General features: G+C 40.5%; 1 protein-coding gene across 2 annotated transcripts in view; it reads left to right on the top strand.

Annotated features, from left to right (window-relative positions):
- Nucleotides 1-2,809: 2,809 nt before the first annotated feature.
- The window catches only part of Kitlg (KIT ligand), an 84,131-nt gene continuing 73,758 nt past the window's right edge, over nt 2,810-13,182 (top strand). For both annotated transcript variants that reach the window (XM_026397242.2, XM_026397250.2), the window contains exon 1: nt 2,810-3,003. In XM_026397242.2, coding sequence (XP_026253027.1) covers nt 2,989-3,003 — 15 coding nt within the window. In that variant the 5' untranslated portion in view covers nt 2,810-2,988. The remainder of the gene's footprint in view (nt 3,004-13,182) is intronic.

The raw sequence follows: 13,182 nt of genomic DNA on the forward strand, positions 1-13,182 counted from the left end.
TATACTTTTTTTTTTTTTTGGTAGCAGTTATTGAACCCAGGGGCACTTAACCACTGAGCCACACCCCCAGCCCCTTTTGTATTTTATTTAGATTCAGAGTCTCACTGAGTTTCTTAGGGCTTCCCTAAGCTGCTGAGGCTGGCCTGGAACTTGAATCCTCTGGCCTCAGCCTCCTGCAGAGATTATAGGGCTATACCATCATGCTGGCCTAATTTTTGATAAAGGCTATACACACACACACACACACACACACACAAATTTAAGCTATTACCAACTTTGAACCATGTTTTATATGCTATCTAAATATATTTTAAAATAGACATTTTAATATATATCCACTTTATAAACAAACAAGTTCATCTGTGTACCACCTAAAGTCATCTAGGGAACATTTATAGTTATGGATGTTTCACTGCTAAATCTTTGAGGCAAAGTCTTCTGGCCTGCAGTAGATCTGAAGCAGAACCAACCTTCCTCAAAACCATTTCCCTTTTCATGAGACATAACAGGGTAAGTTTCAGGAACACAGCTTCTTTGTACCTGGTAGATAGGCAGCTGTTTGGAAGACTCTTAAAGCAAAATGATACAGAAGGCTGGTTATTTAAAATTAGGATTACCAGGGAAAAATCATTCAGTAAAATGATTTTCTAATATAATATTTGTTGTCTTCCACCTTCTTTCCACCCCTTTTCAAAATGGTTTATAGCACCTTTCCGATTGAAAGTAAAAGCAATTATTTAATGCTTTCAACTTTTGTGGTTCTTTTCTCAAAAATTTGTTTTTGTAGCTATGGAGGAGGAAACTCTTCTAGCTGGGTGTGCCCACAGGGTGAAGCAATTGAGGAGGGATGCAGTGATGTACTGAACTCATATCTGTTTCTGTTCTCCCTGAACTTGTTTGTTGTTAAGTACAGTAGACTAACAGTCCCCCAAAGAGATCTATGTCATTATCCCCAGAAGCTGTGAATGCCATGTTACATGGCAGTTCCATGACAAGGGATAATTAGGCCATAGATAGGATTAAGTTTGGTAAACAATTGACCTTAAAATGGGGAGATTATCCTGGATTATCCAGGTAGGTTCAATGTAATCACAAGGGTCCTTAGAAGTGTAATAGGGAACAGAAGAGAGAGAGAGAGAGAGAGAGAGAGAGAGAGAGAGAGAGAGAGAGAGAGAGAAGGTGAGAATTGTTTGAGGTGAGGACTCAATGTAGCATTGCTGGCAGTTTTGAGCTGAGGAATGTGGACAAACTCTAGAAACTCCGAAAGGCAGGGAAACTCTCTCATAGTCTCCAGAAAGGAATGCAATCCTGCCAACAGTTTGGTTTTAGCCCAAAGAGACGGTTTTGGACTTTTGACCTCCAACACTAAGATGAATTTGTGAGCTTTAAGCCATTTCATTTATGGTGTTTTTTTTTTTTTTTTTTTTTTTTTTTTTTTGTACAGCAGCAAAAGAAAACTAACATGGTGAACTTCAAACTTTATCTAGATGTTCCTCTCACTACAGATTTGGCATATTTATTTTTAACAAAGGCAAGGGAACTAATTAAGGCAAATTTGGAATCTTACAGTCTTAAGAAAATAACTAATTCCCGAATTCATATATAATGCTTGCTCCAAAAGATCATTGAGGTTAATATCTAACATTTTCATTATCAAGCTAACAAAATGCTTTTTAATGTTCTTCAGTTTTAAGAATAAATATTGAAGCCTTTTGGATAATCAAATAGATATCTGCTCAAAGTATTTTTAGAAGGCAGTACAGCCAAGGCTCTAGATTTATTTTTATTTTTTTGTGAGTGTCCTGGGATTGAAAGGGCTCGAGATTTAAATTAGCACTCTGCCATTTACTAGGTTGTTTGGGAAAATCATCTGGCCGTGTTTCACCATCCGTAAAATGGAAAAGGATCAGTCTATACAATCGGTTTGTGGGAAAGATTTAATGAGAGAATTTATGTTAAAGTTCTTAGCCTGGTACACAGGAAATCGGGGCATCGCATACTGGTGTTAGCTATTACTATTACTGTTGCATTATCTTTCTGAATCCAAAAACTTCTCTAACAAAAAGTAGAGCTTTCAAAACCCGTGTTGTGTTAACGATCTGCACGTTTAATAATCTACCGTTTTTCTTTCAATTTTGGTTTCTAAAGACACTGCAGTAAATCATTCTGAAAATAGCATCTCTCTTAGCAATACTTAACCCTGCGTCAATAATTCCTTTAATATTAAATATTCATTCACTAAAGTAATTGTTTTAAAAAAAAATCAAGGGGGTAAGACATTGGCATAACTACGGATCCTAATTAAACTTTTTTTTTTTTTAATTTCCCTAAGGCGAGGTGTGGTGAAGCGAACTCCTCTCGCGCACTGCTTTCAGCGTCCTCTCGCGTTCTGCCTCCGAGTAAAAGACCAAGCTCCCAGCTCTCTCCAACCGCGAGGAATTTCGTCTGTCCTCAGGCGGTGCCAGGTGAGTCCCGGCGAAGCCCGGAGGCTAAGCTGGGACTCGCAGCGCCCTGCACACGGCTGCGCGCGGCGGCCGCAGGTTGCCAAGCTTCTCCCAAAGCGCCCCCACACCCTCGTGGCAGCTCGCTGGTGCGCGCCTAGGCCCCCAGGCTGGGTACGCGCTTGGCCTAACCCGCCCAACTTCTGGGGCATTCACCGCACTCTGGCCGCCCTCCCGGGTCTCCGCCTTGCCCTTGCCCGCGTCTCTCCTCCCCGGGGCTCCGGAAGGGAAGGAGGCGTGTCCAGAGCAGGCGGGAGGGATCTATATAAAAGCGCTGGCGGCGCGGTGGCCCGGGCTTCACTCGCCGCCTCGCGCTGGGACCGGGAGCGCTGCGGGAAGCACGGGCTGTAGAGAGGGCGCTGCGCTCGGGCTGCCCAATGCTTGGACTATCTGCCGCCGCTGCTCGTGCAATATGCTGGAGCCCCAGAACAGCTAAACGGAGTCGCCACATCGCTGCCTGGGCTGGATCGCAGCGCTGCCTTTCCTTATGAAGAAGACACAAGTGAGTAGGGCATGCCCGGGAGCTCACTGGCTTTCCAAGAAAATCATGCCCCAAAGCCCCGAGGAAGCCGGCACTCCTTGGGACCGGTAACCGGTATATGCAGGGTTGCGCCTGCCGGGAGAGCCTAGAGGGTGCGGGGGAGGCTGGTGTGGTGTGCAAGCCAGAGCCACCCAGCCTGGAGGATCGGAGAAGAGTGGGAGTGATGAGAGGGAGTCGGTGTCAAGTTTGGAGCCGCAGCAGTTAAGTTTGCAGCTGTCAGTCGGAAACTGCATCCGATGGAAGGGTCGGTTCTTTGGCCTGGGAGTTTCAGTTATCACGGGAAAGCATGTCTTTGCACGGGAGCCGTTTTCCCGTGGATTCCGGGAGATTATGAAACAGCTCTCCACGTGCCATCCTTGCTCGCTGGAACCCAGATTTATTTGTGCAGTTCTAGGTGGGCGCGGGTCGAGCCGCGGACGCGGGTGCAGCGGCGGGAATGAACCCAACACTGAGCACCAAAGTGGCCGCGCTCTCCGGGGCGGGGAACCTGCCCGGCCGCGTGCGGAAACTTGGCTTCATGTGGCGTTTGCCTAGTTTGCAGCTCTGGGTGGGCCCTCCAGAGAGCTAGAGATGAAGTAACGCCTCCACAGTGCATGCACCTTCTTCCATTACAAAAGAGAAAAAGTTCTTCTTTTTTTAAATGGGCACATCTAATGATAGTTATTGAGATAATACGCAGTGTTGCTAAATTGTGCTTTGTACATGAAACACTGTGGGTAAAAGCACTGCCCGGAGGTAGAATTAGAGACCTCCCCGCCCGCCTTGAAACAAATATCTGCCTGGACGTCTAGAAAGGGACGCCACTGTACCCCCATCCACAGTTCTTTGAACCATTGAGGGTTCCTACCTTTTCTTACTTCTTCCTTTCAGAATTGTTCTGGTATTTGCGGAGGGTTGGGTAAGGCTGCCCTTTCACCCCCCAGAGGTTCTATAGGAGATTGCATTTCTGAAATGTGTGGAGGGATGGAAGTGGTGGGGGGAAAAGGGAAATTGAGGATTTATGCAAATCGGTAGTTTAGAATGAAGGCGACAGTGTGTTGAAAATGCTTGATTAAACAACCCGCTTAACATCATGCTTTAAATAGATGCCTAGTCTTGGAGATGTACACATAAGGACGGAAGTAGCAAGAATAAAGCCCCTTCCACCTGTGTGGAAAAGGGCAGGACGGAGAGACAGTGCCTGGTGAAAAAGAAGTAGTCACCAGAACATTCTCCCAGAGTCTCTAAAATGAGGAAGAGAAGTGGAGTGCCTATCTCCTCTTTTGCAAGCCGGTTGTTTTTAGGCTTTGCACTGGACACCACACCTGGAATCACCATAGTGTGCTGTTGAAATGCAAATATTAAGGATTCTTGCAACAAGAAAAGTTTTATTGTAATCTCTTGATGTATTGGTGTTTTCTGCTTTGTAGAATAATAAGCAAGGGTGGGGAACCTATTGTTTTTATTGCTTTTTATAGTAGCATCTGCTGGCATGAATGGTGATGGTGAGATCTGGGTGGAGAAGCAGCTAGCTTCTAGTTCAGGAAGAGCCAAACCTTCCTATTTAAACAAGAAAACAGGAGACAGATCAGGTTAATGTCCAACACTCCAAAGACAGGCGATGCACTATCAAGTCACTTTGAGAGTTCCAAGGATGGATGATCCTTGCACCCCTGCTTTGCAAAACAAATGTGAGCTCTGTAATCTCCTTTCTCGCTTTGATTAAATGGCTGTGTCAATAGGATTACATGGAATAATTCCATTGAAAACTAGAAAGAGGTCAGTCTAGCCTGAACACTGTGCCTGTGGCCTCAGTGACTCAGTGCTGCCGACCAGAGACATTTGAGACAGCTAAGTATTTTAGAAATGTGACCTGTTCAGACCAAGTTAAAGTGCAGGCCCTTTGAGGGGACTTGCTGATGTTAAAGGGCTTGCAGGCAAAAGAGGGCAGTGCTCTTGTTGAATGAAGGCATTCATTGCCTAGGATCTTATGACCTTCAAGGTTTCCTTTAAGGATACTTTTAACAATTCTACATTTCTGTCACTGAAAAAGGGGTCCCTGGAGATAGCGCAGAATCAATAAAATAATCCATGGCATTAAAGGAGGGGATTAGATCCAGCTTCATGTCAAATTTTCTAACCCAAAAGTTAGAAGTTTTCAGTGTAGCTCTGCATAGATGAAGAATAACATAAGGAAATTGGACACTAACATTAATCTAATGTTATCTTTGTATCTATTAGTATACAGTTGTTTAAATAGTCACTTATAAACATGGCAGAGTTCTAGTATAGGCCAACTGGTTCTACACTCTCTCATTAACCACAAATGAAAAGATAATTTAGTATTATTTTTTACATATGTTAATTTGAATTACACAGTTCTCCAAGAATCATGGGGACACCAGGCATTTTGGCCTTTCAGTCAAGCTAAATAAGTGTGAAAATTCCATCAACAACCACTTGGGGTTTGATGAATGATTCTTTCATTTACTTAGCACCTGTGATACGCTTCATATTTAGAGAATAATTATAAGGCAATAATCATGTGTAACAGTGACAATAAATTTAATTATAAGTCTGAAGAAATGTAGTGTTTTTTCATTTTTCAGAATTTTTGTTTGCTTGTTTTTTTATCCATGCTGTGTGATTTTTACAGTTCCCAAAGGAAATTGTGGCTCTGGCTAAGAAAGAGCATCTCTTCCAATATATAACCATTTTCTTAAACATTATAGTCTGATATATTAAATAACAATTGGGAAGCCATATTTCACAGCACCAGTGAAAATCTGGTTAAAAGTGCTGTCAGTTTAATGTGCTCAATGCCACGTTTATTGATGTTACACTTGCATTTTAGTTTCTTTACAGGTTTTGAGAGTTGTCATGACTGCTGTCAGTTTCAGTAATACTGAGATAGGAAAAATTGTCTTGCAAATGGTGTAGAAAAAGCCATTTTAGATACACTAAAGCTCTCAGGGAAGAGGCAAATATAATGTTAGCGTTCACTAGAAAAAAAATATCCTTTTCTTTATTTTTTCCCTTTTTTTTCTATATGAAGTTTGCCATGTGAGTAACAATGCAAGTTTACTTTATAGAAAAAAAAAATTTGTGAAAAGAGCATTTTTACATCTTGTCCTTATGATCACTCAACTTGGAATGTGTGCTTTGAATAATCCTAATTTATGTAGTTTTTAATTGACACATTCTGCCAAGAGTTTAAAACTCAAGTGCTAAGTCTATTACATTTAACATAAAACAGGGAAAATAACCATATGGAAATCTGAAGTTTTGTGCCAAACCAATTAAAATTGCTAAATTTTATTTAACTGCTGATTTGAAGATAGCAAATTGAGAGTCAGATTTGTTCTTTAATGATAGGTGATACAACTTGTACCACACCTTTAATAACATTAAAAAAAAATTCCCTGCCCAGATATCTATGAGTTTTGGAGGTTTCTGCAAGGGGTGGGAATCCCACTACATGTGCCCCTATTTTTTTTCCCTGTCTGGGAGCACCTACAATGTTGTGGGAGCTTGGTAGGCTTCAGCCTCTGAGGGCTTAGATTCCAATTCCTGTTTTACCACTAGAAACAGATGACCTTAGGCAAATGAAATGGTTAAGCTTCTTGGGATTTCCGTTTTGTAATCTGTCTGATTATAAAATAGTTATAAAGATTCTTCTCAGATGGTAGCTGTACAGACTGAAGGAGATTGCATAGATGTCTCTATATCCCAGCACCGTGGCTGACTGTAGTTCCAGTCTGAAATTGTTGTTTCTGAGAAGAGAATTGCCTGCCTGCTCACTTTTATAGGCCAGAGGAAAAACTGGTCATTGCAAGTAGATGATGTTTAACCAACAAAGCAGAGACCCAAGTTTGCCTAAGTAAGGATGCTTCCATTCAATGCCTCCCATCGTAGGCTGTTATCTAACTGTGGACTGTAATTAACACATGACAAACCAGGAATGTGTGAAAACGAAGGTGATATATGGACATGAGTCATGTGAAGTTCTTAGGTTTTTCTTTAAAAGTAAATATGAATGAGAGAATCATAACACAACATAGAAACAGAAATGGAAATACTGTCTCTGATTCAGTTCCTTATTGTCAATACTCTTGCTTTCTGAATTTTCCTTGTGTGATTTGGACGGTTTATTTTATTTTAGACTAAAGAACTTAGTCAGCTTCCTACCCCTGGTCTTGCACTTGATCTGCTGAGTGAGGCCATGCATTCATTTCTGCAGGGTGTCTTTGTTGTCCTTACCAGGAAACATGCAGTGACATTTTTTTTTTTTTTCTCATTATCCAAGTTTGGGACTCTTCCCGCCCCCCAACCCCCTTTTCTCCATTACCTTAAAGTAAATTAGGGTAAGGCATTTGGATATAAATCTCTGAGCAGGGATCTTTTATCTTTCTTTTCTAGTACATGAATCATGAGCAGCTGCAGGAACTCTGTTTTTGGTCTTAGTCACCTGTGTAGTCAGAACAATTTATAAAACAAATTGAGAGAACACCAAGATACTTTTATAATATATGCTGCTTTCAGAGCTGTTTTGTATAGACTTTGTTTCATGGAAACCATTGACTGTAGCCTTACTGATTTATAGATGCAGCAAGATGTTTTTGCCTTTTCACTTAATTATGGGCACACTAAAAACTATTTACAGGGCTGGGAATTTGAGAGAATTATCATTATCCTATCCCTATCTATTTCTGTCTGTCCAGAAAAAAAAAGAAGGGGTGGGGGTGATTTTCTTATAATTAGGCCTCACGGTTCTTTTTTTAAAATCACAATGTGTGTCATCTAAAGGAAAGCTGTTCTTTATGTAGCTCTCTTTGTCCTTTGCTACATTTTACTGTTTTTTCTAGGCCGCCATATTGGCTTGGGTATTAGGAGACTGTTCTTTTATTAACCTGAATAGTGAGTTGTATGACTTTGACAAATCATTTGAACCTCTCCAAATCTGTTCACCCAATTGAAAAATGAGAAAGTAGGACTAGGTGATTTCTAAGTGCCTTCTAGTTCTAAAATTCTCTATTTCTAAAATACTAGTAAAATAAAAATTTGAACCAGATGTCATTTAAGCTTCCTTTAATTCTGAGGTTTATGTAGCCATTGCTTCAATACAAAATAAATGATAGCCATTGTTTTAATATAAAATAAATGATAGCCATTGTTTTAGGATTATAAACCATCCCATAGGAAGAAATTAAGGAGATTTGAATTTAGACTGTTCTACTTTTAGCCATTTCACCTACTACTTGATATTTCTCTGAAACAAGAGCAGCGTTTATACTTTCCTATTTTAGCAAAATCCATAGTTGAAGAGGACCTTTGGTTTCTCTCTTCTAGTCTTTTTAAGTTCTATGAGTGAGGAAGAATCCTGAGGCAAAATCAGCCCAAGGAGGTAAATTAACAAGGTAATGCTTTCCTGTATTTGCCTGTCTTTTCTGCCCCTGAAGTCTCCAATGTCTGAGTGCATGGAGATGGAATGGAGAGAACAAACCAAGGAGGAATCTGATGACATAATAGAAAAACTTTAGTTGGGAGAATTAGAGGAAATGGCTCTGCATTTGGCTTTGCCTTCAGGTTTGTGACCTTGGGCAAATCACTGAGTCCTAGTATCTCTGAATTATATCCAGAAGTTAATCCTGAGAAGATCATGAAGATGAGACACTGCAGCTGGGGACACAGAGGGAAAGAGGAGGGGACCTTGGGAGAGGGTTCCTGTGAATGATTCTTTGCCAAGTCCCCAGTTGCTTTGGCTTTTGCTAGAGTCCAGTACCATCCTGGAACTTCTCTTACCCACGTCCATCCTTTCCTTAGCTGAGAGCAAGTCCAGTATCCACAGCAGCTTTTTCTTAGAAGCCATAGCTGTCCTTTTCTTTTTGTTGACATGCGAATATTCAAAGAGTCCAGCTGGACCTTCCTCCAGCCAAGAGATCACAGGGTTCTTCTGAAAATAGGGTTGTGACTGTGATGGTGATGCTCTGCTTTGAGCCTGGTGAAGTCTAGTGAAGTACTGGTTAAAACTAAGTTCAGCTTTAGGCAATCCTCCCATCAATTATGCAAACATACAAACAACAACAACAGAAGAAAAACACGTTATCTGAATGCAGGAATTCAGCACTTGACTGTTCATCTGTAGCTGTTAGCCTTGACCTTAGGGCCCTTGAAGGCAGATTAGAGTATGGCCATAATGGGAGGGGGCAATTGGGTTGCCCTTTCTGTATTCCCAGTACACAGGCAGCAGATCAAAAGCCCCCCAGTTGTCTTGCAAAGAATGTCTTTGCTCTTTAGGGTGACCACACAAAAGGGTGTGAAAAGATGACAGCAAACCCATCCATCCAATGCCTGCTTTAGGGCCTCAGTCACCTTTGCAGAAAAGGCAATTCCACTGCATAATTGTTTCCCTGTGCAAACCCTAGGGATGTGTTGCATTTGTCTTGTATGCACATTATTGTGTTTTCTTCCAGGGGCTGAAGTTCATCCTGGGAACAAAAGTCCCGTGGGTGCTTAGAACTTCTGTCTCTTTTTCACCTTGACATAAAATCCCTGAAGCAAATGACCTTGCCATTTCTGGGTCTTCCCTCAACTCCATGGCTGAATTGCATCTCGTTACGGGCTCTTTTCCTCTAAAGGTGTATGTTCCAGGGGTCATGACTATTGTTGCCTCTAATAATCACCACGGAATAGTGGTTGACTATTGTGAAGAAACCTCTTGAGACTCTGCTGAGCTAGCGCACTGCTGTGTCCTGGGGGTTCCTTTCTTTAGACTGCCTTAGAGCTACAGAGAGAGTGTGCTTTGTTATAAAGGGCTTGCCGGGCTCCTGGGATGTGTTGTCCAGGTGGATGTACTGCCTGTTAAAATTCATATTCAGGGCAGGGCATTAGATGGAAGAGCTGGGGGAAGGGAGCATAGAGATGTTTCCATATAAAATAGTTTATAACACATTCTAGAAAACCTGAGGATTACAAAACAAACCTCAGTCGTCACACGTAGAGCCATTATTTATGCTTCATTGTAAATCCACAATTTAACACTTCCAAAATAGTAAGCACATTAGGTCTTTCCATTTTCGATGATAACCACCTAAGACGTCAGTGATTGCTTTGGCCTGGGTCTCTGGTGGTTTTAGAGAGCTTCTGTATTTGCTGGGCCCTACCCAGAGATCTTTGGTGTGTTCTCTTAGACAGAAGAATGGCCCTAACACATAAGTCATTCTGCTATTTATTTGTTGGAAAGATAAATTATCACCATACAGGGGAATGGATGCTACTTTCTGCTTCCAGGTGGTCCACACTGAGAACTGAAATGCAGGGATGATAAAGGGGTTAGGGAACAATCAAAGAGGTAATTGGCAGGGATGATAAAGGGGTTAGGGAATAATTAAAGAGGTAATTGGCATAGTGTTTTAAATATTTGGATGAAATTAATTCTATGAGAATAGGACAGAACTACAAAATAGGGTATATATAATTATTCCCTTGTTTTTGTAACAAATTATGTTGTCTTTTTTTTTAAATTTTAAGATTTTTAAGTCCTGCTCAAGAAAAGTGTTTTTCAAACTTTAGTGCACTTTGTTTATAATGAATGCACCAAAGCCATAGTACTCTGTGCCTTAGCAATATTTAGAAAACAGTGGAACTCTTTTCTATTTGAATGTTGGGTCTTTCTTTCTTTCTTTCTTTTACATCTTTTATTAAACTTGGTTGTTTTTATTTCATGTACATTTATATTTCATTGTAGACATAATAGCAAGTTTTTTTAATCTAATGCTCACAATGAGAACCTGTTATAAGATCTTTGCAGTTTTATATTTATTTACTTCTTACAATTTTAAACAGTCAGATAGACTTTTTAAATCCAAAGCTGACTTGACCATTTGTTGTTTACACTTCTGTATAAATGTCACATGTAATTGATTCAGCTTGAAGGAATGAATTTACTATTATACAGATGAAGTGTTTGACATTTGAATAGGTAGTTATTTAAAATAGTTTCAACCATTGTTTTATCAAATTAAACCATCCTGACAGTAGAGCATGCCAGAATGGCACTTGGTAGAAAACACTTCCAAGGTTAATTAATTCATTGAACTTCTCTCCTGGGAGGTAAGTATTATTATTTTTTTAGACTCCCATTTCACAGATGAGGAAACCAAGATAAGGACTTGTTGCCCCTGCCAACTCTAGGTATTTGTCACAAAGATTGTCACCCAAGAGATTGGGCTGGTGCAGTGTATCAACCTGGCTTATTCAGTACTTCAGAGATCTGGCTGCAAGAACATTAAACCAAAACCAAATGCAATTCAGATAGTCACAACAGCTGCCTGTATTAGAGTCTGGATAACAAAAATTTCACAATTGCTATTGCTTAGTGGAGTAACTCATCCTAGATGCTCAGTAAATATGCATGGAATGTTATGGAACAAATGTATGCTTGATTCATGTCATTAGCTGCTGATCCATTTTTTTTCCCCACAAACAACTGTACTAGTATATTATCTATACAGATGAGTTCAGTTGATTAGACAGGCTACTTTTTTCACCATTTACAGCTTTCATTTTCAGTGAACATGCAATTCATTTATTACTAAGTGAAACTAAAGATGATGTGGGTGAAGAGAAAGTATTAGGGTTACAAATGAATAACAGTACAGGTTCTGCCACTTACAAGCTCTATGTGACCTCAGTAAGATTTTGTTACTGACCTTCATTTTCCTAATCTTTAAAATGGGCACAGAAATACCTAGTGACAGTGCTGGTGGTGATTAGATGAGATATCACAGCAACTGGCACTTGATAGATAATTATTTCCTTCTCTGCCAGAATAGCAAATCACAGAACATTTTAGTAGCACTCATATGCTATAAGAAGTCAATTCACTGTTAGTAATTCCTGGCTTTGGCTATAAGGCTTACATGCACAGATGAATTAAAATAATCCTTAGAGACTAATACATCATCTATCTTCTTTAACTCTCCTAAACAATCTTAGTAGATTAAAAAATGTGGCCCCCAAATTGATTTCCTTTATCTTTCTCCCCTTTCTGTGAAAGGGAACAATTACACAAACTGGGCCCCAAAACAAGTTAGAAGTAAGAGAGCAGCTTACAGCTTATTGAATAAGAAAATAATAAGACTAGTTATCAAGTGAGTATCCATTGATTATATACCATGAATGAGGAGCAATACTAGAAACTGTGCAGCTTTATCTCATTTGATTCTAGCAAAAAATGTGATAAAGTACATACTGTAATGACATGATACCTCCTTTTTTTCTTCCCCCCTCTTTTTCTTAAACAAATAGGGGAATTAAAGTTCAGAGACATTAGGAAAATTTGCCCAAGATTAAAAGAAAAAGAGCAAACAAGGAGCAGATCTTGGGTTTGAAGCCTGGTCTGTTGAATTCCAAAGCCTAGATTCCTCTTAATCATTGCAGTTCAGGGCATCCCTATTCAACTTGTGCTATTTTGGGGATCTGAACCATCCCCTGAAGACCCACATATTGAGGGGGCTTGGTCCCCAACCTGTGGTGTCATTGGGAGGTGGTGAAACCTTGAGGAAGTGGAGGTTAGTGGAAAGAAGTTGGGTCACTAGGTGTGTGGGCTTTCAAATGGAGATACTGGGACCCTGGCCTTTCCTTTTTTCTTGTGGCTTCCTGGCTTCTATGAGGTGAAAAAGTGTTCTCTATCACACTTTTGCCATGATGCACTGTGCCACTGCAGGCCCAAACTGATAGGGCCAAGTGACCCCAGACTGCAACCTCTGAAACGACATGCCAAAATAACCCTTAGTTTCTTATAAAATGATTGTCTCAGGATTTTTGTCACAGTGGTGGAAAACTGAGTAAGATAACCTGTAAGGCTTGAATTACTTTTTTTTTTTTTTTTAATTTGTATTTAGAGGTGATCATGGGTTTTGCTCATATACCAGGGAAACCTGAAAGCAAGCAAAGCTTAGGCTTCCAGTTGAGTGACAGGTTGCTTCAGATCCTTAACACTTCAGTGTTGCCCAGAAGCATAAGTGGTTGTGGAAGAGCATCACTCTAGCAAGTCAGGAAGCCTGACCTGCATCAGCAGCCCCTCCCACTTCAGTCTCCTGAGCCTTCAAATGGAAACTTCATTCCAGATTCATCTGACTGTTGTGAACTGTAAAAATG

This window comes from Urocitellus parryii, chromosome 5, assembly GCF_045843805.1.
Source record: "Urocitellus parryii isolate mUroPar1 chromosome 5, mUroPar1.hap1, whole genome shotgun sequence".
In the NCBI taxonomy this organism is placed as follows: domain Eukaryota; kingdom Metazoa; phylum Chordata; class Mammalia; order Rodentia; family Sciuridae; genus Urocitellus; species Urocitellus parryii.